The sequence below is a fragment of the Enhydra lutris genome, unplaced genomic scaffold (assembly GCF_002288905.1).
Source record: "Enhydra lutris kenyoni isolate GAN:26980312 unplaced genomic scaffold, ASM228890v2 scaffoldscaffold4, whole genome shotgun sequence".
In the NCBI taxonomy this organism is placed as follows: Eukaryota; Metazoa; Chordata; class Mammalia; order Carnivora; family Mustelidae; genus Enhydra; species Enhydra lutris.
The window spans coordinates 9,033,563-9,059,393 of NW_019154088.1; the positions used below are offsets into that span (position 1 = coordinate 9,033,563).

The window sequence follows — 25,831 nt, forward strand, 5'->3', positions numbered from 1 at the left end:
CTGCTCAGCGGGGAGGCTGCTTCCTCCCCACCCCTCTCTGCCTGCCTCTCTGCCTACTTGTGATCTCTGTCTGTCAAATAAATAAATAAAATCTTTTAAAAAAAAAAAAAAAAAAAAAAGAAGAGGCCAGGCACGGCAATTGACATGAAAGCTCCCACTATCTGTGAGGGTAGGAACTGGAGTCCAAAGCTGGCCCTTGGAGAGCAGAAGGCCTCCTAAATCACAGGGAGCCCGCACGGATAAGGCGACCTCGCCCTTCAGCTCGCAGTTCACTGCTCACAGGACCAGAAGTGGGGCTTTTTCCGAGGATTTTCAGAATTCTGTCAAGGGCTTTTAATGACCCTTTTGATTCAGACACCTTGTTAATCCACAAAGAAATGCAAGCCCCCCTCCAAACAGCACACCTCCTGAGATGCTGCCTTGATAAAAGGAAGCCAAAGACCAGCTAGACACAGGACAGGAGGATGGGCTGTAGAGGGGCTCCTAGGCATTTCTGGGGTCACCAAGGCTGCCCCCACTGAGGGCCTCTGCCCTTCCCCTCTGTTCTGCAGACGAGCGTTGCTGACACACACTCATGGAAAAGCAGTAGGCTCAGAGAGGGGACATCATTTGCCCAAGATCGTTCAGCTGGTGGACACTGAAACCGGATCCAAATCTAAGTCTGGATTCAAAGCCCCAGTCTTTCCACCTCATGGGGCCTCTCCGGTGCTGCTAACTGTGAGGTCAGCACAGCTCCTCTCCACTCCCAGAGGGGACAGGAAGTCCTGACAAAAGCAGGGAGCCTAGGGCTAACTCAGAACAGCAGCTAGAAACTAGTCAGGAGTCTCTAATTCCCTAAGGGATCCCCTTGGAGTTTTATCACACCTTGAAAAAGAAAGACCAGCTTTGCTTTAAAAGTTTTATTAAAAATTGTACCAGTTGATGGGGGAGAATATACACACACATACATGCATGTGAAGAACAGAAAGCCAAATATTCTGTACAGGTTAATGGATCCCCATTCCCCTCCCTCTCTTTCCCTGTCTCTCTCCCAGAGGCAGAGTGCCTAGAACCCAGGACAGCTAATCTGGGCTGAACAAAATGCTACATTCTCACTGGGTCTCCCCCTCACAGCCCCTGTGGACCCAGGGAGGGGGTGGCCCGCTGGGTGATGCTCACAGAGCAGGGAGAGGCACTGGCTACCGGTGCAGTGACGGGGCGGGGAAGACCCAGCTGCTGGCTCCCAGCTCCCATGGCCTGTAAGGCGGGCTTATCTGTTGAAGAGCTTGGCTTTCTGTGTTATTCCCGTGAAGCTCCAAGTCCCCACAGGCTGAGGTGCCCCCTGCCCACAGTGTGCCCAGGAGGCTTCGAAGGGCTGACAAGTTAACCCCTTCCTGGACCAAGTCCAGCCAAGGTCCAGCATCCCACCAAGGACCTGCCTGTACCCAGAGGGCCTTGCAGCTTCTTGCAGCCTGGGCTGAATGCTGATTCCCAGAAGCCCCGAAGAGTAGTGGAGGCAGAAGTCTTTTTGTTTTTGCTGCTCTCCACTCTCCGTAGCCCCTCTTCATCAAGTCCACCAAATGACACAAGCTTGCCAGCTCTCAGTGTGCTTGTTCCTTGCTGACCAGGGCAGGCACAGTGGCTCCCCAGCCCCAACTGGAGGCCGTGGCTGGACCATCTCAAATAATACTGCCCACCCCCCACCCCCCACTACCTTCTATGCCCAGGCTGGAACCACCCTTGGATGAGCCTGGGCCACTGGGGACAGTGAGACAAGTCAGTTGGGCCCCTCCGAGTGTTTGGAGAACGCCTGACATGTAAGCTCTGGAAACGGACTCACACCCCTCAGGGCTTGGGGAGGTCACTGGGAGGTGATCTTTCTCTCCTTTGCACTAAGCAAGGCCATGGGGACAGCTCTCCAGCAGCCAACATCTGAAGCAGGCAAAGGCAGAGAGGCCACCCCAGGTCCTCCAACTCACTAAGGGAGTCAGATGTCTGGCCTGGCGGAGGGGGGGGTTCTCTCCCCAGTTCTGTCTACCAGCTTCCAGAAACTCTAGGGTTCTGAGTTAGAAGGGCTGAATATCAGGCTTCCTCCCTCCAGGGCTTTTCTATAATGAGAGGGAGGTTTCCAGCCCCTCACCCACCCCTCACCCTCAGCAAACCACAAAAACTCCACAAGTCTTCAGCTGGTTACAGGTCAGGAGCTGGGTCAGAGTCTCCCTCCCTCCAAATCTGATTCTCCACCCCCTAACTAGAGACGACCAAACTCTGGGGGATGGGGGATGAGGGGTGGGGGCTGGAGATGAGGGAAGGGGGCCCAGAGGGAGGGATATGTCTCCTGAGGCTGGACTTGAGGAATGTTCAGACCAAGTCACCAGGCAGAGGGGGAAGGGGCCAGTCTAGATCACTAGGCCAATTAAAACCAGCCAGCCAGGAGGAACCTCTCTCCTTCCAGGGGCTGTTTACCCCCTGTGTGTTTTGGGGGCAAGAGAGAAGGAGGGGGGTTTTAAATTGTGCCCCAGCTTGCTTAGGACAGTGAGTTAGTTCCTGGCTTCCCATAAGATGGAAACAGTGCAGTCAGATCACCGTCTACCTGGCCCCAGGCTCAGTGTTCAGGTGGGCTTGTCAAACTCTGGGCTCAGTTTCTTAGGGCAGGCCACAGGACATTTTACCTGGGCCTTCCAAGATCTCTGAAGCTGATGGCTTTGCCTCTGCACTGAGGCCCCGGACCATATATTTGTTCTCTCACTCAGCTCCAGTGGGAAGTTCGCTAAGTGGGGTTCAAAGTGGCTAGCAGAAATCATCCTGGTTTTCTTGTGTGCCATTGGGAATACACCAGCAGCCTGCCTGTCACTGCCTTGGTCCAGAAGAGGGGAAAAAACGGCACATGTCCAATGCACATCTGAAAACAGAGTGGAGACACGCAAAGAAGGCTGGATTTCACAACGGTCAGCGTGTCCCGGAGCTGGTCTTCACCTGTTCCCTGGGCTCCTCCTTGTAAGCAGGAACCCTTCTTCTTAGCAGACAAACCATGGTATATACCCTGAGAATAGAATTTTAGCCAAGAAGAGGTAATACCTCCAGAACATCCAAGCAGAAGAAAACAAAGGCTAAAGTACAGTCTGAGGTCCTGCACCTCAGGGCCACTGGGAGCCCGTATGGCACCTTTGTGCAAATTAGGAAAGGCACCCCTTCTTCTGAGCAGACATAGCCCCAAACTAGGGCATATAGCCTGGAGAGTAGAGCATGAGCTGAATTTTAGCTTCCATTACCTTCTTCTGCAGGTGCCCTTATGCAGTGAACAACCTGCCCAACTGTACATCCAGTAGATGAATGCTTCCTGAAGACCTCCTCTCTGTAGAACTGGAGAAGCTTGGGCTTGTTTAGATTTGAGAGTCTACTTGGACTCCTCTGATTTCCTTGGGTAGCCCTGAGGTCTTCTCTGCCCATGGAAGCCACCTTTTCTTTGGGCCTTGCTTCATGTTAGCACCAATGTTACCTTTTCTTACATAGGCAAAAATTATAATTTAATTTCTACGTGTCTGGTTAACAGATTCCCTGTGTCTTTTCAGATTCCCCGCATCTGCTATCACAGCTGCCGGCCTGGCTGCTTTCAATTCTCTCCATTAGTGCCACAGCAGGTTGAGAAGGGAAGTTCAGAGGCAGCTATGAGCCCACTGAGCTCCGGAGCACGCCCTTCTGGCCTCCCTGGAAGCTGAAGGAAGCCAGGAAATGTGTACCCAGCTTTGACGGTTCCACACTCTAACCATTGTCTGTCACTCTAAAAGACACGTTTCAGCTGACAAAGCCATGGAGCTGGCTTCTTCCTGTATCCCACTAGGTACGGAAAAGGAATGGGGAGAAGCGGGAGGAGGTATGTTGTTTCCAAGGAAGCCAAGGGCTCTGGGTTCCTCTCGGGCTGATTTTCACAAGTGGGATGGCCCCCACGTTCCCCAGCCCCGCTGTAATCCTGCCCTTCGTGCCCCAGAGTGCGCAGATAGAGGGGAGGAAACCAGTTTGTTGGCTGGGTCTTTTGAAAGAAGAGCTGATGAAGGCACAAGCTGCTAGTTATGGCATGTTCCTTGGCTATTTGGCTCATCCGTGGTGGATACCCAACCATCCTCAGGCAGCCAGAGGTAGCAGGGGTCCAGCACCTCGGGCCCAACGCTGGGCCTCTGAGCGGGAGCAAGTAAGATTCGAGGCCTACCCAGAAGTTTGGTTCATTTTGCGGCACATTTGAGGGGTCCTTGGAGAAACCCAACCCTCCCTGAGGTCTGCTGGAGATGACAGGGGCTGGGCCAGAATCCCTGAGCCCTTGGGGCTGGCACTGGCTGGGCCAAAGGAGAACCCAGATATGGAGCTGGCTGACTGGCCTTGTGGAAGTTGCCATGCTCAGCTGGAAAGCCCCTGGCCGAGGCCCTGGGGAATGAAAGCAGTGTGACTGGCAGATCTTGGGCCCGTCCATGGTAGAAGGCTGATAGCGTTGGCGGCACCAGGAGTCTAATCCAGTCTCCTATTTCTTAACCAAGCCGCTGTGGGAAAAGTACATCCACTGGCTGGAGAACATCACTACCTGGTTATCTTTAACAACCACTCACTGAAGACTCGACTTGTCAGAGCCCTTGGGAGGTCCCACACCACAGACCCATCAGCCTCCGCTTCAACAGTGTTTGACAAAGGCCCTCATTCCTGGTCGAGGTCCTGAACGGGGAAAGAAGTCCCGTGTAGGGTATGTCTTATGTACACGGAAGAGAAACTTGGCAAATGCAAATACAAAACAGCAACAATCAACTTCACAAGACACAGTGTCAGTCCTCGACGACGTCCTTCCTATGGTGCCCCGGACAAAGAGGGCGGCCCAGCCTCACCTGGGACCCGCCCCGTTCCTGTTCTCATCTGCGTTCAAAGCAAGGTTGTGTAGGAAGAGAAGGATCTGCCACCACACCCGATTTTGGTTTTGCTGGTGCTGAAAAGGAAAAAAAAAAAAAAAAAAAGAAGTTAATTCCTAAAAGTAGTCTGTAGCCTCCACAACTCCCAAGTCCTTATCATTCCCAATAAAAGTTTAGATGGAGGTTGTCTGGGGGGAACACTTTAATCCTATCAGGACAGCAAACTGGGGAGAGGAGGGGGGAATCGGAGTAGGGGGTTGATGAGAAGAGTGGTGATGAGGGAGAGATAGTTGAGTTCTCCAAAAACAATGGCAGTTTTAACATTAAAAAGAAAAGACCAGGCTCTTTATGCACTGTGCACAAGAGGATTAAACTTTTTCCCCTGCTTGCTGGATTTTCCAGAGTTTAGCCAAGTGCTGCTTTTAATCAGATTGGCTCCTGAGCCCCTCAAACCTCAGCTGCATGAACAACAAACTTTCTTCAGAAAGAAAGAGAAGAGGTGCCCCCCTCACTCCCCCAACTCCAAAGTAACACAGAGAACAAGGGGGAAAGAGGGGGAGCCTCCATCTGCAAGTGATTTGACACTGTGAAGGTCAAAGGGTTAATCTTCAATTTAAACCACACTGCTGAGGCAGCAAAAATCTGATTTCATCCAGTGCAAACACACGCATACACAGAGACACACACACACACACACACACACACACTTGTGCGCCCGCCCTCTCTCCCTTCCCAGCATCTCCAGCTTGCTGCTGCCCTTTTTATAGCTGCTCTTGACAGTAAGCCATAAATAATCCCTCTTGGAGCACTTTCCTACTGACTGGAGCCAATTAAACGTTAAGCAAGAACATACTTGAAAACAAAACAAAAACAAAGAATGCACACTACTCTCTGGAGGTTATCCCAGGTCCTACTGTCAGGCAGGGAAGCTGGGGGCAAAGGTCAGGGGTCAGGGGCTCACAGGACTGGGGCTGGGGCCCCGCCCACACAGGTACCCTTTCCCAGGGGCCAGTGGAGCCCCTCCTCCCTCCACCAGAGAGGACTGGGGTGCTGGAAGAGGCGGTCTTTGTTCTTTCTTTGTCTGCCAGGGTAGGAGGACTGCATTGGGGCCCTCTCCACGGGGTTCTCAGTGGATAGGGGAATAAAAAGCCAGAGTGCCGGAAGAAGCCAGCACGGGCTGGACCGGGCTCACTGCAGCTTCCCGGTGAACTGACAGCAGAGCTGGGCCCTCCTTGTGCTCTCTTTAACCACTGCCCCAGCCCCTGCCTCTCTGATGAAGAGGACAGGCTAAGTCAGGGGCAGAATGAAATGAGCTCATGTCGCCTGCACCCTTGGAGCTTTGTGGGGGCAGCTGGCCTTGGCCTCCTGGACTTTGCCCCAGGCAACCGTGCTGGTTCTGTGTTCCCCCCCCCCCCCCCCCAATTCCCTGCTGGCCTTGGGCCACTAAGGGAGGAGAGGTGACCTGCAGACTGAGGCTGACGTCAGGGCCCTGCTGAGGCAGGTAAACAGAGTGCCCCTCTCTGTCTGGGGCAACAGCGAGCCCCTGGTCCCTGAGGAAGGGAGGCTGGAAAACCACCCAAAAAGCTGGAGCCCAGGCCACTACCAGGAGGGGAAATCGGGGTGTGCCACAGAGGAGTCCTGGCAGACTGTGGCAGGAGACTGATGGCTTCCTTGTGTTTTGTAAACAAAGATGAGTAAAAAGAGGAAAGTCGGCTTAACAAAATCTGGTTAGAGTAAAGCAGCGTGAAAAAGGACTCAGCTGCAAAACCTGAAGGCTCTCAGGCCTGCCTGCAGCAGCTGGGCAGGGCACCCCTCCTCCTGCTTCCCACCCCCAGCTGCTGCCCAGGACAGGTGCAAAGGTCATGTGGCAGAAAATCCAGGAAAAGATTGGTCCCTGGAGAGGCCCGTCTGCTGGAATTCCATGTCTTCTCAGGTGCTTGTTTGAAAAGACCAAGCAACAATAACAACCGCAATCATACAAGAATAGCAACACTGAGTGTGCCAGGCTCTGTTCTGAGTGTTCTACATCCTTGCTTCTCAAAGTGGGGTCTGTGGACCAGCAGCCTTGCCATCCCCTGGGAACTTACTAGAAATGAAGATCTACTGAATCGGAATGTGCATTTTTAACAAGATCCCAAAGTGACTTGGAGACATATTAAACTCGTTTGGCCATTCTCAACAGCCCTATGAGATTGTTCTATACCATCAACCCCATTTTACAGATGAGAACATTGAAAGAGTACAATAAATCAGCTACAAGGCTACCAAGTGGCAGGGACTGGATGAATTCCAACCTGGTCCTAGAGCAATGGCTTTACCCATTATCATTATTCTCTGAATGCCACTATACACCTTTCTTTATGCCAAAGCAGACCCTCTCTCCTCCCCTTCTCTAAATTGCATCAAAATAGCCCAATAGCCAAGGAAGGGAGATCATAATTCTATAATTTGCGGCCTGGGCCAATCCCACTTCTGGTCTTGTTGGGAGACAAAGGCAGGCCACACAGGCCCACCGTTGGGAAGGACCCAAGCCCCATGCATCTGTCTGTGACAGGCCTTGGGGTGCATGGATCAGCAAGGAAGGCTCCCTGGGCCGGGAATCAGAGGACCTGGCTGTAGGCAGGGGCTTCCCACCATCCTGATTGTGAGTCCTCACTTCCCTTATAGGAGAAATGCAGGCACGGTATGAGATCAGTTGTTCCCAAACCTGACCACGTCACAGAATCTGCTGACATGCTATTATAAATATGGAGTCCCAGGTTTCCACCCAGACCAACTGCGTCAGAATCTCCGGGGAAGCAGCCCAGGAATTTGTACGTTGAACAAATGCTCTGGGTGACATTTAAAAATTTTATCTGTTTATTTATTTTTAAGGTTTTATTTTTTTAAAGTAATTTCTACACCTACAATGGGGCTCGAACTCACAATCCAGAGATCAAGAGTCACACGCTCCACTGACTGAGACAGCCAGGCGCCCCAGGGTGCCATTTTAAAAATCAGAAGTAACATTCATGGTATATTTTAGTCATCAAAGTAATACATGTTAACAGTAGAAAAATTGGAAAACACAAGAAATGAGAGAGAAGAAAATAAAATCACTTGTGATCCTATAGCCTAGAGGAAAACATTTCGCGACTGGGTCTTTTTTTTTTTTTCCTCAGTCTCTTTCAATCTCTTCCCATCAGAATGATGACTTGGCCAAGCCCGAGGTAAACCCTGCCCAGGTGGTTCTGAGGCAGCCAGGCCACAGACAGGCATTTGGAAACCACTGAGGTGCTTCCCAACCCTAAGGTTTGTAATGTGAAGTCTGTCATCCACAATTACCCTCAGGATTACAACTCCGAGCTCCAATGGCTGAATCCAGCCAGCCTACTGGAGGGTCTGGCTGTGCCAGGAGACCAGGCTGTCCCATCAGGAGTCAAGCTGGCTGTGCGGCAGCCATGAGACCAGCAAGCACACAGCCTGGTAACTGGTCCTCAGCCTTAGGAGCCCCTGCTCTGGGCACAAGCAGATGCCACATAAATTCCACTCAGCCTTCTCTTGCCACAGGGCAGCCCCCAAAAGGCCCTCTTCCTCAACCAAGCTGCCTCATACCAAAACTATCAACAAATGTCCTGATTACGAGGAACAACAATATATACAATATTGAAAAAAAAAATTAAACAAAAGGGCCTGACCAGAAAGGAAAGAAAAAGGACATGAAGGGAGGCTGATGAGAGAAACAGTAAGGAGGAAGGAAATCAACATTCAGTGAAAAGGATGAGGTACACAAAGACACCCAATTGCCACGGAACATGGATGCTTATAGCAGAAGGTGCAGAGGAACGGGGAAGGAGGAGAGAAGCAGGAAAGAGTAGGCTTGGCCTCTGATGCTTAGGTGCTTGGCAAAGCACAGGGCACAGAACCTGAGCTCAGGGAGTGCAAACCCCCAGAGCAGTGGCAGCTCTCCTAGACTCAGCTTGAGCAGCCTTCTAAGTCTGGGAAACTGCAACAAGTGGGGGTTCTAGGAATGCACAGTCAGGGTGCCCTTCGGGATCAGGAGGTTGAGGTACAGGGGATAGGAAATTGCTGGGAATTGAAGGTTACACCAGAAGGCCTCCAACTGAGAGCTGAGAGGGTAGGACCAAGGCATAGGGGGGAAAATAGAGGTGAATGCCCCAAGAGAATGGGATCCGACATGGTGGATAAGAATATCCTCTTCATGGGCGCCTGGGTGCCTCAGTCATTAAGCGTCTGCCTTTGGCTCAGGTCATGACCTCGGGATGTTGGGATCAAGCCCTGAGTAGGACTCCCTGCTCAGAGGGAGGCCTGCTTCTCCCTCTCCCACTTCCCCTGCTTGTGTTCCCTCTCTCGCTGATTCTGTCAAACAAATAAATAAAATCTTTTTTTTTTTTTAAAGATTTTATTTATTTATTTGACAGAGAGAAATCACAAGTAAGCAGAGAGGCAGGCAGAGAGAGAGGAGGAAGCAGGCTCCCTGCTGAGCAGAAAGCCCGATGCGGGGCTCGAACCCAGGACCTGGGATCATGACCTGAGCCGAAGGCAGCGGCTTAACCCACTGAGCCACCCAGGCGCCCCCCAAATAAATAAAATCTTAAAAAAAAAAGAGTATCCTCTTCAGTTAAGAGAGCATAGACAGGCATTGGAGACCTCAGGCTCTTCTTTCTCCATTCCACTTTCTCGCTATGGTCAGGGCACAAAGGTGATCCAGCTAACAAGGGCTCGAGTCACCCCTACTGTGTACAAGGCATGGCAACTGAATACACAGCCACACGTCCTGTGTAACGGGGAGCATGCAAGGGCACACAGTAGGTACTCATCAAGTGTACAATGGGCCAACTACAGAAAAGTCAGCCCTGCAAAATAACCTACTTGTCTAAGGCCAACAACGACTGATGTCTGGCCAGGTCTAAAGATGTACTTGATGTGATAGGATCGGCCTCTTGCCTAGGGAGAGGCCCAACTAGTAAAAGGCTTTTTTTCTTCTTTTTTTCCTTTCCTTTTCTTTCTTTCTTTTTTTTTTTTTTTTTTAAAGAGCTGGCTGTGGTGTCTGACAAGGTTGGATTACACAAATCAAACTCTGTTTCATCCCACGTGGCCTCTCCCCTCAGCACAAAGAGTGTTCCCTCCCTTCACTGGATAAGAATCTCCCTCTGCCTTTCTCCCCTTGGATCCAATTCACACCCTCTGGGGGCTTTTGTGTGTCACCCGTGTTCCAGATGCTCCAGCGAAAGCTAATTCACCCCCGAAGAACTAGAGCAAAGAGCAAGCCTACACTGTGGCCAGGCTTAAAAAGATCCCTGCCAGTTTACCAAAAAAAGACAGCAATTTATAATATTTCATACCTTCCTATCTTCCTATTTCCCTTCACAAACATCTGGAACACAGGAAGTACACGTTCTGTTGATCCCATTGTACAGATGGGGAGGTAAAGGCTCAGAAACATTCCCCCAAGCACGTTAGATGCGGGGGAGGTTATTCTGACTTCTGACTCCAGAGTTAGGTTTTTCCAGCAAAGTGTTACAGTGTGTTCATTCACATCATGGCAAGTAGCTCTAACTTTTCAAAGAGAATAGCCACTGAGCCACTCCCCTAGTATGTTTAAAGACATTGTTTCCAGATCATTAACTATTTAGTAAGGATGCTGTAGACCAGAAAAAAATAAACCTTCCAGAGGCAGAGCTAACCGAAAATCAAACATAAATAAAGCAAAAACTACTCTGAAATTATAACTTCAGATCATGTTCTGAAACTACACTTGGTTTCTTTCAAATGAAGAATTTCCTATCCCCTGTTCTGCAGGGAGTTGTTTTCCCGCCTCTTTCTCTTAGCCATCATAGTCCAAACCCAGCCTGGCCGAGGCTGAGGGAGAAAGCCTAGCCACCGAGAACAGGAACACAGAGATAAGAGAGACATCAGGGGGATGCCTGGGTGGCTCAGTTGGTTAAGCAGCTGCCTTCGGCTCAGGTCATGATCCCAGCGTCCTGCATTGGGCTCCTTGCTCAGCAGGGAGCCTGCTTCTCCCTCTGCCTCTGCCTGCCACTCTGTCTGCCTGTGCTTGCTCTCTCTCTCTCTCTGACAAATAAATAAACAAAAATCTTTAAAAAAAAAAAAAAAGAGAGAGACATCAGGAAAATTCCACTTGAAAGAAGTTGAGAAGATGTTTTTGTTCAATTCAGCAAGCTCTTATCAAGCACCCAAATAAGCACTTTTATCAAGGACCCAAGCTAAGACTCATGAAGGATACAAAGAGGAGCAAGATGTCAACTGTCCTCAATTATCTTACAGTCTGAACAGAAGACAACAAGAGCACAGAAGTAAGTTTTATGGGAGATAGAGGCAGGTCAGGGCAGTGAGTGGGTGCTCCCTCATGCTCCTATCTTCTGGGGGGTGCCTGGAAGCAGAGACAGGTTGTGGGAAGACCACAGTTTGAGGATCAGTCAGATCCACATGGCTCTTAGCATAGCCACTTAGAGACTAACTTGGGCATGCTGTCTCCTCTGTGTGCCTCAGTGTCCTACAAAATGGGGATAACAGGATCCAGAGGCACGAGATTACTGTGGTGATCTAATGAGAGACATCCATGTAAAGCAATGTGTCTGGTTACAGTGAAGAGCAGATCACTTCCCATGGGGAGGACAAGGAAACCTGTGCCCCACTTAACCTCGCTGAGCACTTCCCTCAACATCTTCTCCCTCAGAGCGCCTGCCCCAGGAGTGCTAACTTCTAAACAGACTTATGAAGTCCTGGGGAAATCCCTGACTTTTCACTCTGAGATGGGCCAAGACAGCTAGAGGCTGCTGGGCTTAGAATTCCAGGCTGCCAAGCTGAGCAACGGATTCTGAAACTCACAGGACAGCCTCTTGTGTTCAATGGCCCACTGGAAGGCTTCTTTCTGACCCAGATGCTAGAGGAACAAGTGATGTGGCAAAATGGAAAAGAAAAAAAAAAAATATCCCTGGCCAAGAGCTTCCTCAGGACAGCCAGCAGTGCTAACAGGACCCGGAGGCCACTGGCTGCCATGATGGTAGCACCCATCTCTTTCTCAGGGAAGAAAGGGTAGCTCAGGGCTGGCTGGGTGTCAGTGGAAGACAGGAGGGTTTCCTCTAATGCAACTGCAGGCCACTGGCTCCAGCCACTGGGGGCTGGGAGACAGGGCTGTGTGCACCAACCATATCCCCAGAGCCTCTGGAGGCTAGAACTCCTGGGACCCTTCCCCAACTTCCCACAGGGATGGCTCTGGCTCCTTCAGCCTGACAACTGCTCCATCGAGCTACTAGACAAATTCTTCAGAACTCAGGAAGGAATCCTGGTGTGTGTGCTCTGGTGGAAGGTAAAGGAGACAGGAGATTGAGGAGCGGCAGATCTGCGGGGCTCCAAGACTGTAGAAAAGGAGCCCCCAAAGCTCTGACTCCCAAACCGGGGCCTTGGCAGCTGGCTGTTCTTGTCCTGCCTGGGGCCAGTTCCCTAGGCAGGAAAAGGTAAGCTAAGCATGGACGAAGGCTGGACCCTCTTCCCTACCACATATACTGACTGTTCTCATTCTGGTCATGGAACATGCCCTCTCAGTTACCAGACACGATCAAAAGACAAACCAGAAGGTTTTCTTCATCCTTCTTTTCTAGTGCCTCTCTCACTCCTCCTCCCATCACCCCCCCTTCTCCCCTAAGGAGAAAGAAAAAAACCCAAAACCCACTCCCATCCCCAAGGCCTAGCTTGGTGAGGAGGGAATGAACTATCTGGAACTACAAGGCCCTTCTCCTGGAAGAGAGAGTAGTCAGGTGCAAAGTTGTGTGGGGAACTCGGCCTCCAGTCAGCCACGCTGATGACTCAGAAGCTAAATATAGTGAGCGATATAAACAGAGCCAGCCACAGAGCAAACACAGGGCCCCCAAGCCCTGGACTGGCTCTCACGCACAGCGGCCCTCCACAGCCCCTCCCCCAGCCTCATTCTTCCCCAGGCACCCTCCTAGGTAGATCTCCCACTGCTGGAACAGAGGCTGGCCCCACAGGGACCTTCTCACTCTGAGGTGAATCTCTGGGGCTCCTGCCCAGGACTACCACTTCTAGGGCCTGAACAACCTCATTAGCCACAGTCTGAGCCCCCAAAACCACTCAGCAACAAGGAGGGGAGCCCAAAGGGTCAGGAAGCAGTCAAGGGCCCCCTAAACAAAGGATCCAGGCTGTTGGCAGATGTAAACACCACTCTAGGTACAACTTCCAAGCAAGTTCCCTAAGAACTATAAAGGCAGGTCCAAGCAAAATCCTAAAATCATCTTTTGGCACATTTCTCCAAGCGTTAAGCTGCCCACACCTTAATAGTTATATATATTATAATCTCCACTGGGCTTTTATATCTGCTCTGCTAGGTAACTATTAGAAATCGAGGCTCAAAGAAGTTAAATGATTTGCCTGTAGACAGAGAACTCATAAGTGACCAGAGGTGGAAATTTTTTTTTTTTAAAGATTTTATTTATTTTATTTGACAGATAGAGATCACAAGTAGGCAGAGAGGCAGGCAGAGAGAGAGAGAGGAGGAAGCAGGCTCCCTGCCGAGCAGAGAGCCCGATGCGGGGCTCGATCCCAGGACCCTGGGATCATGACCTGAGCCGAAGGCAGAGGCTTTAACCCACTGAGCCACCCAGGCGCCCCCAGAGGTGGAAATTTAAACCCAGATCTGCCTTTAAGTCTAGGATCCTTTCTGTGATATTGCCACAAAAAATAGTTTTTCGTGAGTGGCTAACATTTTCCTCAGATTTCATTTTCCAGAAAGTCTAATTACTACTCAGGGAATTTCCAAATCTGACTATTCAGAATGAAGCCACTCCTGGTCCAAGTGAAAAAGTCATTTCCAACTCAAAGAATTCCAATGTTCTTGTAGCTTTGCTCACTCAGTGGTCTACAGTGGCTTTTTTTTTTTTTTTTTTTTTTTTTTGAGGATTCTTGGCTTCTTAACATTGCCCCATCAATTTCAAGATGGTGCCATTGGGATAGGAGACATTTCTAAGAGGAGGGGATAGCAGCTACTGTCCATTCTTAGGCCCATGTTGGAGAAGACCATGGCAAGGGGAATGGAGTTTCTACTAGAACCCACACCTTCTGACCCAAGCAACCCAGAAACACAGTGAGGAAGCAAACTTGCACCTGCTCTTCACTGTAGAAGCTAGACAGACACAGAAATACCAGGGTGCCTTCACAGAGCCTGAGTGAAGGTAGGCTGTGATCAGCAGATCACCACAGGTCACCCGCTGCAGAGGAACAAAGAGGAGAACATTCCAGGGGCATCTGGGTGGCTCAGTCAGTTGAGTGTCCGACTCTTGATTTCGGCTCAGGTCATGATCTCGGGTCATGAGACTGAGCCCTACATTGGGCTTGGCGCCCAGAGCAGAGTCTGCTTGTCCCTCTCCCTCCACCACTGCCCCTCCACTCTTTCTCTCTCTAAAATAAACAAATAAAATGTACATATTAAAAAAAGAGAGGAACATTCCATTCCCAACCCCGTCAAGGAAAGATGGGGCGTGTGACCAGGTTGGGAAGGGCTTTTATCTCAAAGCATCCAGCCTCTGACTCTCTTGCTGCTTTGGAGACCCACAGAGCCAACAAAAAGCACCTCACGGACATTGATCTTCTGCCTTCAAATTCTTGCCTTTCCATCCAGAGGAGCCAGCCTGAAGTGATCACTAAGTATGTGGTTGGCAAAAAATTGAGGTCCAACATCCAGTGGTATCTGCAACATTTTGAATTGGGGGTCATGCTGGTGTACTCGGTTTGCCATAATGCCATCCTACAATGTACTACCCCATCACAGTACCTCCCACCCGCTCGGCTCCATATCTCCTAGGAAGAAGTTTTCCCCTGACACAGAAAAAGAGTAACTGAGGTCCGTAACTAGGGACCAAAAGCAGACACTCACACTCCCTACAGGACTCAGGGACCAATGGCCATTGTCTGGCCCTGGGACGCCATCCCAGGTCTGAGGAGAAAGGAAATAGCCAAGCCCTCTCAACACCTTACTGGCTCTTGGGTGTGTTTCCTGGCTCCCTAAACTCGGCCTCTAACGACAGGGGATGACCATCCTTCTTTAAGGAGAAATATACAAGGCCAAGGCCCACAAGTGAACAGCTTGGACACCGATTTCTCTGTGCAGGGCAGGTGGAGGGGAGCTCAGGCAAGGCAGTGCTGCTAAGGAGCAGCCTCACGGGAAGCGTGGGAAATGCACAGTGAACAGATAAGAACAAATATGAGGGATGATCAGGCTTCCAAACAGACAATAGGAGACCCACATTAAAGAATACCTACTGTGTTACACCTGGAACTTTCAGTGGTATTTTCTCACTTAATCTTCACAATAATGTTCTGGGGTGTTAGCTCTAATTTAGAGAGAAGGAGGTAGAGTTCACAAGGTCAAGTGCCTTCCTGATGGCTAGTGGGTGGTAGAGCTGGTGTTTAAAACTGGGCTTTTGGACTTTGGACTCAAAGCCTAGAGACTTAATCCTAAACCACTTTCTTCCTAGCACCTCGGTGTCCCTGCCTGCAGAGGAAGGGACTAGGAAAAGAAAAGAAAAGGATATAGGAGCCACAACAGTACTTTCTAGATATGAAATATTAGACTGTGGTTTATGTCATAATCAGGGTCAGAAAATGACTCACTTCTTAAAGCTAGCTGCTGAAAGTTCCTCTGCGTGCCAGTGACCTGTGGCCATTATCCTAGCCCTTCCTGCAGCATGAGCTCCTGGAGAAGGTCTGTGAGCAGGGTTAGTGGGGAGGACAGGGTTAAAAGCAAGAGGATTCCACAGACAAAAAGCCTGGTTCTCTGTAATGGAAAATTTGGGAAAACCGGCTCTGGGCTAGAAAGGCTTAGCCAACAGGCCTCCTGAGACTGTGAGACAGGAGTAGACAGCAGGCAGGAGGGTAAGGGACACAGGGACACAGGGAACTCAGGAGCCAGCAGGGGTGAGGTGTAGACCACCACAGGGGAGATTCTCTGTGCTTCTCCTTTGGCTGCTGCTCTGCCCCTCCTCCCAGGCTGGGATAGCTCTAGCTGATAGCTTGAAAGATACCCTCAAAAAGGGAGCCCGGGACTGGGGGAAATGGTGCCAAGCAGCAAAGAGCAGGTCAGCTCTTCAGATGAGGGCTGCCTCCTCCCATTGAGGACTGAGTCATCAAGAAAGGGTGCTGGGCTATGTTCTAGTCCTGTCTTCCCAGCCTGCTCCCAAGCCTATGGAGGGCTCACCAATGGATGTACGAATATTCTGGGAAACAACTGTTGAGAGAGATCAGGTCTACTGGGAATGACAGCCCTCTAGATGGATCTGGGAGAACCACAGCCACTGTGCCCTCCAGCAGCTCCAACATGGGGACTGGAAGCTATGAGCTGGTCTCAGCCATAGGCCTGTACAACCAGGCTAGAGTGAATGGGGGAGGGAGGAGGCCAAGAGACGGAAATCCAGAATCAGTGAGCCCACACATGGAATGAAGAGGAGACTCAAAGCCAAGTTTCCAGAAAACAATCAAAGGAGGGACTAGGGACTGGAGTGAGGGGCCAACGGAGGAAGCTAGGCTGCCTTATCACCTAAGCATAGGGCCCCCCTCTCTTCCAGATCACTAAGGGACTGGGAGAGCCAGCCAGGACCAGGTCTAGCCCCAGATTTCCCTCAGAACTCCTTGGCAGAAGGCGCTAACCATATGTAACCCCCAATGGTCTGTTCTCAGGTGGCCAAAAGATAACTTCTCTCTCCCTTGGCATTGGCAATGGTTTGGCCTTTTAGTCAAACCCACTCTGATCACCTAAAGTTACCCATCTAAACTCAGGGTCTGCCCAATCGTGATGAGTTATTCATTCTCTTGACTCTAGACACATACACACAAACACACAGCCCACTAGCCAGGACAGCCGCCGAGGCAGGGATTGTGTTCCTCTCCAGGTGGCATGCCTTTGCTTCTGTGGTGGTTGTCCGAGCACGGATTCAGCCCTGGGCCCCTCTCCCTGCCTTGGCAGCCATCCAGAAAGCCAGCCCAGAGAGGAGGGGTTAAGTGCCCAGAGGCTGGCCTAGACAGCGGCTGGCTGCAGAGTGGGGCAGCCTCCAGCCGTGGCACGGAGGGCTCCCCCAGCACGAGCCTGCCAGCCGCCGCCTTTGTTGATGGACTGCCACATGCTCGGCGGACACGCGATGCTCCACCCCGGCGGGGCCAGTGCCAGGCTGCCGGCCAAGCGCCTGGCCGCCAATCTGGAGAGACTCTCCGAGGTACTGCTCTCTAGAGTCCCAGGTCCCAGTTCCCAGACAGAGACAATGAGGAGCAGCCTCCCCAGCTGGAAAGTGTCAGGTTACAACCGGTTCCACCACTTTCCCCCATTCAGGCCCATCCTCAGCCTTGGTTGGCCTTGGTTACCCGGTTCCCACCACACCTCAAGTCAGGCACCCCCCCCCCCCACTGTCCGACTGTCTGTCTGCACTGCAGCAGCCTGAAAATCTTCCCCTTGGGTCTGGGAGGGACAGTCTCCCAACCTGGCCTCAAGTAGACACACCGTGTCACACAAGGCTGGCTGCAGAAAGCCACCCCGTTTCCCCAGGAGAGATGGTAGCGCTTCCTGACAAACCACTGGACAAACCGCTCTTAGGAAGCCTGAGCTCGGAGAGGGCAGAGAACCAACTTGGAGCTCAGAGATAGCAAGAGTGCTCAGCCAATTGGGCCCAGCTGGTTCATGGGACTCACAGTGTGAGTCCAAGGCCAAAACTCTGGCACCATCTCCATGGGGCCTGGCAGAGACCGAGTTGCTGAGGCAGGTCCTAACCCCCAGCCCCAGCAGACTCTCCCCCCCCCCCCGCCCCAAGCCCCCATGCCTACTTGCTGCATGTGAAGCCGATGGAACTGGTCTGCAATGCACTGAAGCTTTCGGGCAATCTGTACCTCTGCTCGATGCTGCCACTGCCCTTCAGGGGGCTGGTCCCCGAGGGGCAAGCCTGCAGGGAAGCTGGCAGGGAGAGGGAGCCGGTAGCCAGCGTTGCCTGCAAAGACAGAGGGCCCACATCTCAGTGTTCTCCACAACTGCACCATCCACCCCGTGCCTACCACTCCTGGCTGAGGCCTGGGGGGCCTGAGGCCTTGATCAGACACACTTCCAGACGTGGACAGCCCGACCTGCCTGCTGCCCAAGCATCTAAAAGCTGATGCTCAGAGGGAGGGAAAGGTCCTAGCTTTCTCCACTCCCAGGAAGGGCCAGGGCAAAAGGACTACTATGTGTGCGGGAGCCCGCCAGCCTTCTGTCTTTATTTACCAAACTATGCTGGACCACAATTTATTTTTCATGCAGTAGCAGGTTGAAGCTCTTCTCTGGAAAAGCTCTGGAGGCAGCTCTCCAGAGTTCCTGGGTTGAGCAAAGCAAGACAGGAGAAAGAGAAAACCAAAACGTGCCTTCAATTTTTCCTCCTGGCTGGTCCCAGGTCCTGAAGCTCTGGGCAGTGGTACTAAAACTAGGGAGAGAAAACTCCTCAGACCCACTGGATAACCAAGTTCCTCTCTGGAGGAGCCCCAGGCCAGACCACAAGACCTCGAGACCAGCGCTGCGCCCTACCCAAGTGCTGGCAAGTGAGCTGCCGCTAGGGGTGCCCGCCCACCTCCTCCTTCTGTTCCCTCTTCCCTGCAGCCCGCCGTATCCATCTTCCCCGCCTCCCCAAAGAATTACTGGGCAGCTCCCTTGGGAATAACTGCAGCGTCTCCTTGATAGGCTCCCTCAGACCTAGCAAGACAGCCTCCGAACCTTTCCCCTCCCTCCATAAGCTATTGTGCTAAAAGAAGAAAGCGGACTGAGTGTCTGACCCTGTTCCTTCACCAGAGGAGGGCACGTTACTCATAAAACAAACCACTTAAGCCCACAAATGAAGGGGTCTTGTCTGATTGAGCCTTGCAAACTGTCCTCGTGCTGGCATTGAGCCCCAGCAAGCCCAACCTCTTTCTCTAGTTCCCCTTCCAAGCACAGAAAGTCCCAAGTGACACCTTCTGCCTTCAGGAGCCTTCCCTTCCAGAAAGGGCTGGGTTTTTCCCTTCAGTGTCATCAGCGAGTCACAGATCCCCCAACCTTCTCTGGGGCCACATTGGCCAATGTATGGAAGACATATCACTCCCAGGAACACAAAAAGATGTCAAGCCCAAGGCTAGGTACCCTCTCTCCAACCCCAAAAGACAACATGGCCCCAAAGATCCCTGCAGAAAGGGACAAAAAGGCAGAAATGATGGCATTGCCACTTGCCTTTCTTGGTGCCCGAGGAGCACAGGTGAAAAGCAATACCAAGCAGAGAAGCAGAGTGACAAGAGTCGAGGAATCCATAGCCCCGTTGTTCAATTTGGGGAAGGAAATAACAAAGTGCAGGTCTGAGGAGGGGAAGTCCCCTCTTTTCCCCCAGTCTCTATGGGAGGAGTCTTGAGGCTAAGAGCACTCACCATAAAAGAGTCGCTGGGGTTCTTCGGTCACCCCACAAGGCAGCATGACACCCTGACTCGGGGAGGCCGGACTGAGGGTCTGGGTGGCCTTGTCCTCCTGGCTGGTGGGTCGAAGCCCAGGGCCACAGCAGTGGGTGAGAGGGAAGAGATGCAGACGGCTAAGGGGGAAGTCCAGCTGGCTCTGGGCAAACAGGTCAGCAGAGAGCAAGCTCCCAGGCTGGGTCCCCGGCTCCCCATCCTCTGGCTGGAACACGTCGTCCTCCAGCTCCTCCACACACTGAGGTGGCTCCATCTCCCCTGTTAGGGTGCAAGGCGGGCCTCTGGGATGCTGCTCCTCCCTGGGCCAAACCTGAAGGATTCTCCTCCCCTTTCTTCTTTCCTGCTTCCCCTTCTTATCTGGGGAAGCGGGGCCAGGTACTGAGGACAGACAACCGGTGATAAAGAACTACCATGGCCTCACTGTCCAAAGGTGCGCCATACCTCAGCCCTAGGCCCTCCCAGAGCCACCCCCCCCACCCCTGCCTGGGCCTTTTCTTCTGACCCAGGCTGGTTCAGGTCACGAAGTCTAACTGCTGTTGACTCTGAGCAATAGCAGGGGTATGATCAACTGCTCCAAGCATGCAGGACACCTGGGGAAATGTCAACAAGACTAGACCCTGTGAGTGGCTGTGGGAGGGCAGAGGGTGCTGTGACGGGCAGTACACACCACGCTCACAACCCCCCCCCACACACACACACATACTCACTCACTCACTTCCCTGAAGAGTAACCACTCAAGCTCTCATCTCCGTCTGAGCTGAGTTCTGGCTGGGCAGCAAAAAAACAAAAGCCAGCAATCCTAGGGCTGCTGGGGTTCCCTCCAAACCCACTAAGCCCCGCCCAGCTGCCCATCTACTCTGGTCTCCACCCCCTGCTTGCTCAACACAACAAACAGGCTCCACGGTGTGGTAAGCGTGTGTCCTGGGAGAGAGGGCAGAAAGACCCAAGTTAGTCACTGCCCTCCCAGCACAGCAGCAGCTTGGCCTACAGGGGAGGTCCAACACCAGGCAGTGAGGCCAGCCTCCCCCAGCTCAGCCTACTCACTAGGGCCCATGACTTCAATCTTTTTCCCCACAGCCTACCATTCCTGTCAGCGCTGAACCTGAGACTGGTATAACCTTCCTCACAGAAGGAAGTGAAATTCAGCCCTCTTTCTGTGACCTCACTCACTGCCTCTATACTACTCAGGTTGTTGAGAGGAGTTTCTTGGTGATAAAGAAGTTCCTCTTGCTCCACCTGACGGCTTTTGGAAATATGAGCTGGGAGCCACCCAACATCTTGAGCTCCCAACACAGCTATACACACACACACACACACACACACACACACACACACACACACACACTCTGTTACGGTCCCTGGGGCAACAGAAGCAGCAGCTACCTGAATGGTTAAGGATATAGAGATACTGTTTGTCACCGCCAGATTCAATTAGAGAGCCCATGGGAATTGTCTCCCAGTCCCTTGCCTTTGAAGAACAAGCCAAATGGTCTGTGGGTCGGTAAAGTACTTAAAGGAATCTCACTTAAATTCAGAATCTTGGCTTCCCTAAATTCGAGCTGTCTCTGAGGTGCTTGCTTCAACCCTCTCTCCATCCCAACAAGCCCGTGAGCTATCTCTGATCCCATCTCTCCCCTTTTCCCTGGTGAGTGAGGAGACGCTGGCTGGGATGGCAAAACAGGCACATGGTGTTCTTTGGAAAGTGTTTCCCAAAAGAGGGGAGGAGATCTTCAGCTCATCAGCACCAGGAAACGAAGTTTCCGGTTAAAAGGACCAAGTGCTGTCTTGCCAGTTACCTGGCAGGGGCTCCCCTCCTGCCCTTCAGCCTCTTCTCTGCAAGCTGGCAATCCCAGCCTAAAAAGGGGCCCACCAAAGTGAATCACAAGCAGCAGTCATTGTCTTGGTTTTTCCTTTGAAGCCTGTCACCTCCCCCTCCCCCTCCCAGCAAAGCCCCAAAGTTCAGCCCTTGCCTGGACTGGACTGGACTGTGGGGGAAATGTAGCCATAGGGTGTGTCTTTGCAAGCCCTGGGGACCCTACCCATTCTCCACAGGAACTGCAGGTGGCTCTTCTGTAGGTGGGAGCCTTCCAAGGGGTCCTGGGCAAAGTCAAAGGTAAACTGGGGTAGGGTAAGGAGACCCTCTTCTCCCCTTTGCCTGAGCTGAGGAGGTCATGTCCAAACTGGTAGGAGGAGCACACTTCTTGAGAGCACAGCCTGGGAAGGCTTTATTCCTAGCAAGGGGAACCAAAGCCCGCTGGAGCCATTCCAGCCCCCAACGGCTGTAACAAGGATGCTGAACTTAAGACTCCTCCTCCCAGGAGAAGACAGAAGCCAGGCACTCTGAACCTCCATAGGAGTTAAAATCTGGGAACGCACACATACATGCATACACACGCATCCACACAACACACAGCAGACCTGGGTAACTCCAGGAGAGAGTCTCAGCCTCCGAATCGTGATGCCAGGGCTCCGCGCCAGGGTCCAGCGTGACGAGCACTCAGGGGCTTGGCGCCCAGACGCAATTGGGAAGGAGGGAAAGAGCCCAGCTGTTAAGGAGAGGAGCCTTCAAACTCCGCAGGGAGGCTGGCCGCCCCACAACTCCCTGTCCTACCCCAAAGTCAGATCCAGAGGCCCGGCCGTTCTCGGGAGCCCAGGTCTGCTCAGCAGTGAACCGCAGGTTCCCTGCCCACCTGGACCCAACTCCTTGCTGTTTGAAATGCTGCTACCCACAAGTTCCCTCGTGGAGCAGAGCACCTAGATAAGGGTTCTGCACCCCGTTCCCGCACCCCAGCGCTCCAGTCCTTCATGGTCACCCCAGACGCCCGCAGCCCAACCCTTCCCGGGCCCCCATGCGCAGCACGACTCCTCTCCCCACTTCTCCGAGGAGCTGCGATCCAACTCCGCCCGGTCCCCGGCCTCCCGCGCGCTCACCGGACTGAGGCGGGTGGCGGGAGGCGCGGGCAGGGGCGGCGGCGGCAGCTGGCTGGCTGGCTCGGGAGGAGGCCACTGTGCACCGCGCGGTATTGTTTCCAAAATACGCCCGCTCGGGGCATCCCGCAAACAGCTGATGAGGCCCCGCCTCCAGCGCGTCACGCCCACGGCTGGCCAATGGCGAGTGGAGCCCCAAGTCCCGGGCTGGGTGGCTGCCAGGGACGGTCACGAATGTACGAACCTTCCCTTGGAAACGTTGCAAGGGGCCGAGCGAAATTCCGGCTCCCGTCAGAAACGCAATTGGTGCGCCATAGTCCGCGCAGATTCTGTTCCTAATGCAAGCTCGGGAAGCGGCCGAGAGTCCCTGAGTCCTATTAGAAGGGAGAGAGGGGGCGCCAAAGTGACTTTTGTCTTCTCTTTCTCCGGAATGGACTGAATAATTACGGAGCGTCCAGAACGGGAGGGGAGGAGGAGTCCGGAAGCATTTAGACGCGGCTGGCGGCGTCCACCGAGTGCAAGGTGCGGGCCCTTGGGGATCCCGGCCTGGTGGCAAAGCACCCTCCCGCCTGCTTAGCGCGTCAGAAATAAACTCCAGGCGCAAATCTGTAGGAAGCATAAGAACACGTGCGTCTGGCGCTGTTACTGAGTGACATTCAGATCAAACACATCCGAAGGGAATCTCATGTCCTCTTCTTGAGTGGGCGTGGACACTTACAGAATAAGTATCTGGCTTAGGAGAGGAAAGATAAAAAATGCAGGGGCTGCTTGAGCAGCTGACACCCATCCTGTTTATGGCAGCATCCAGAGATGTGTCCCGCAGATCGCGTACTATCAGTAAGGGAGTCTCCAGGCCATTTCACAAACATTTACTGAATACCCACACTGTGCCAGATACTGGGTTAGGAGCCCAAAACCTGGTACCTGTCCTCAGAGAGCTTACAGTTTCCTCCCAGAGGAAGACTTGAAAATAACGGAATGCCGAATGCCTCATGAAATGTGTTAATTCTTAGGAACAATGGCCGCTGGAAGGTGGAGAAAAATTGAGAACGCATTCCTTTGGGGAGAGCTTCAGGGAGATCGCTTTTGAGTTGGGCCTTGAAGGATGGGGGAATTTTTCAGTAAGGAAGACCAGATAAAGCAGCCCAGGCCAGGAGCAGCAGAATAAAGAGCTGAACTGGACAATCTGTCTTAGGAGCAGGGCAGGCTGGAGGAGCGGTCTTTGGGTGCACCCCAGGATTTGGGAAGGGTGGGCATGGACAGGTGGATTCAGGTCTGAATACATAGGTGTCCCTGCAATGCCAGGCTGGAGAATCCGTACTGGAGGCAAAAGGGAGCCAGCAAAGATTTTTATAGAAGATGAGCGACTTGACCAAGGCTGCATTTTAGGAAAGATAAAAGAAGCCAGAAATCAATGAGAGCAAGCCAGTCCCTGCAACAGACTAGGTGGTCAATGATGGGCCTGACCCCAGGGATTGTAGAGACAGACATTCCTCTGACCACCAAACTGCTTTCTCTGGTTGTAAACTCAGACAGATTTAAGTTAAGTGGACCTGGGGCTCTTAGCCCAGAGGAACCTGAAGTCTCCTTGCACCTTTCCCCCTACCCATTCTTTCCTTAGCTCCCTCAAAGTGCACCTGAAAGAGAGCCAACCAGGCATATAGAGGGCTGGGGTTAGTAGGGCAGGAAAACACTATCTCCAAAGTCCAGAGAAGAGGGAAAAGGGAAAGAGGGGAGAGTCAAGGTTGGCCAGCAGCCCAGTTCCCCAGGAGTTGACGGATGTCCAGAAAGGAGGTATATTATTTTACCAGGAGACTTGGCCAAGAGGGAGTGTCACCAGGTCAGGGTGACCTCACATTCATGCCACATGTGGGGAAATGAGGAAACCAAGCTCAACCTCCCTACAGGGCACTGGGGAGCCCTCACCACATTCACCATGCACAGACCTCTTTCCCCACCTTCCTACCATCCTTCTCTTCCTAATGGCTTTCCTCCTTGGCCAATATCTCAAGCTAGCTGGTGATGACTATTGGTATTACCTAGGATCAAGAATGGAACTGAAGGACAGAGCAGCTCTGAACCTCTCTTCTCAGGCAGCACAGGCCCTACAGGACAGCTGTCATACTCATTTTCTTTACCCACCCCAATCCCCACCTCTCCATCCCCACATCTCCACCCCCAAGTCCCCACCCCTACTCCAAGCTGCTATTGCTCTGTCTCCTTCATCACAGCAGAAATGGGTCCACAAGGTAAGGATGATGATAGAGCAGAATTTTTACCTGGGATCCATGTACTTGCCAGACTCACCAAAGTCGCTTCAGTTTTAGGGGCTATGAACCCCTGAAACTGGCTGAACTGTGTACATGGGCTCACACAAACATTTTGAGGGGTGACTCCATAGCTTACTTACAACAGTTCCCCAAAGGGGCCCGTGACCCTATAAAGGGTTAAAAATCACCAATGTAGGGGTATGGGGCATCTTAGTGGGTCTGAATAGCTGGGAGGAAGGTCACATCCTCTAGTGACATTTCTTCTAAGACCTCTCTCCGAGGCCTTCCCAGCCTCTCTCTCAGGCTGGTTCTGAAGGACACCTAGTGGCCTGGCCTCCTGCGCTATTGGCCTCTAAGGTCAAGCAGCAGGGGCCCAGCCTTCTGAGCTGCAGGGACCAGAAAAGACTGTCTGGGATAAAGGGGTCAGGGAGGTCAGGAGCCTCACTCCCCACCTCTCATCACTGTCAAAGCAGACCCCTCCCTCTGTACCATTCCTCCCCTTCTAGTACAGGCTATCAGGACCTGCTTGTCTGGAGATCTGGGCTCTGAACCCGGAGACCAACTGACCAACAGCGGCACCCTAGTTGAGGCCGCAGAAATCTATTTTGGAGAATTTTCTCTCTCTCTCTTCCCACGCCTTGCCATTTGTTTTCTCCTCTGCTGACTGATGCTGGCTGTAGGAGGAGGGTCCCTGGAGAAAGGCAAAGTTGCTCTGAAAGGCACCAGCTAACAATCTGGGAGGGATGCAAAGAGTTAAGTGGAGGCTGCTTTCAACAGAAGAGAAAACCCAGCTCCCTATAGAAAGCAGGCAGCGGCCTTCTCCATTGTTTTACCTGGCTATAGGATTTCTCTCTAAGACAAGGAATGGGCTCTAAAACTCTGGTAACTGGATCACTGGGAAGGGAGGTTTTTAAAAAACCAGCTGACAGCTGAATAATAGGAATTACCAGGCAGACTGCCCTGGGGTTGCTGAGGTTTGTAACTCAACCCCCAGGGAGGGGTTCGGTTGGAAACTGATTTATGGGTATGGTGGGGGTCTTGGTGGGGGAGTCCATAGTGCTTGACCCCCCTTGCCTCTTAACTCCCTCCAGGAGGGATCGTACCCATAAGAAGGACCAGGGACCCAGAAGATTTGAGTGTCTTTCTCTTGCTGGAATTGCTCTAACAGAATGAATTTATCTCTCAGAGCATCATTCCATATGTCTGCAAAGGAACAGTTGCTCTCTTCTGAGTTGCAATGTGTGTGTGTGTGTGTGTGTGTGTGTGTGTGTGTGTGTGTGTGTGTGT

General features: G+C 52.3%; 1 protein-coding gene across 1 annotated transcript; it reads right to left on the bottom strand.

The window, feature by feature from the left end:
• Positions 1–909: 909 nt before the first annotated feature.
• On the bottom strand, positions 910–22,399 carry LOC111161684 (Bcl2 modifying factor). The gene is given in 7 exon segments (XM_022525495.1): positions 910–4,945; positions 17,715–17,875; positions 19,308–19,604; positions 21,765–21,845; positions 21,848–21,892; positions 22,278–22,333; positions 22,335–22,399. Coding segments are annotated over 7 exon segments (807 nt in total). The 3' UTR covers positions 910–4,843.
• Between the last annotated feature and the right edge of the window lie 3,432 nt (positions 22,400–25,831).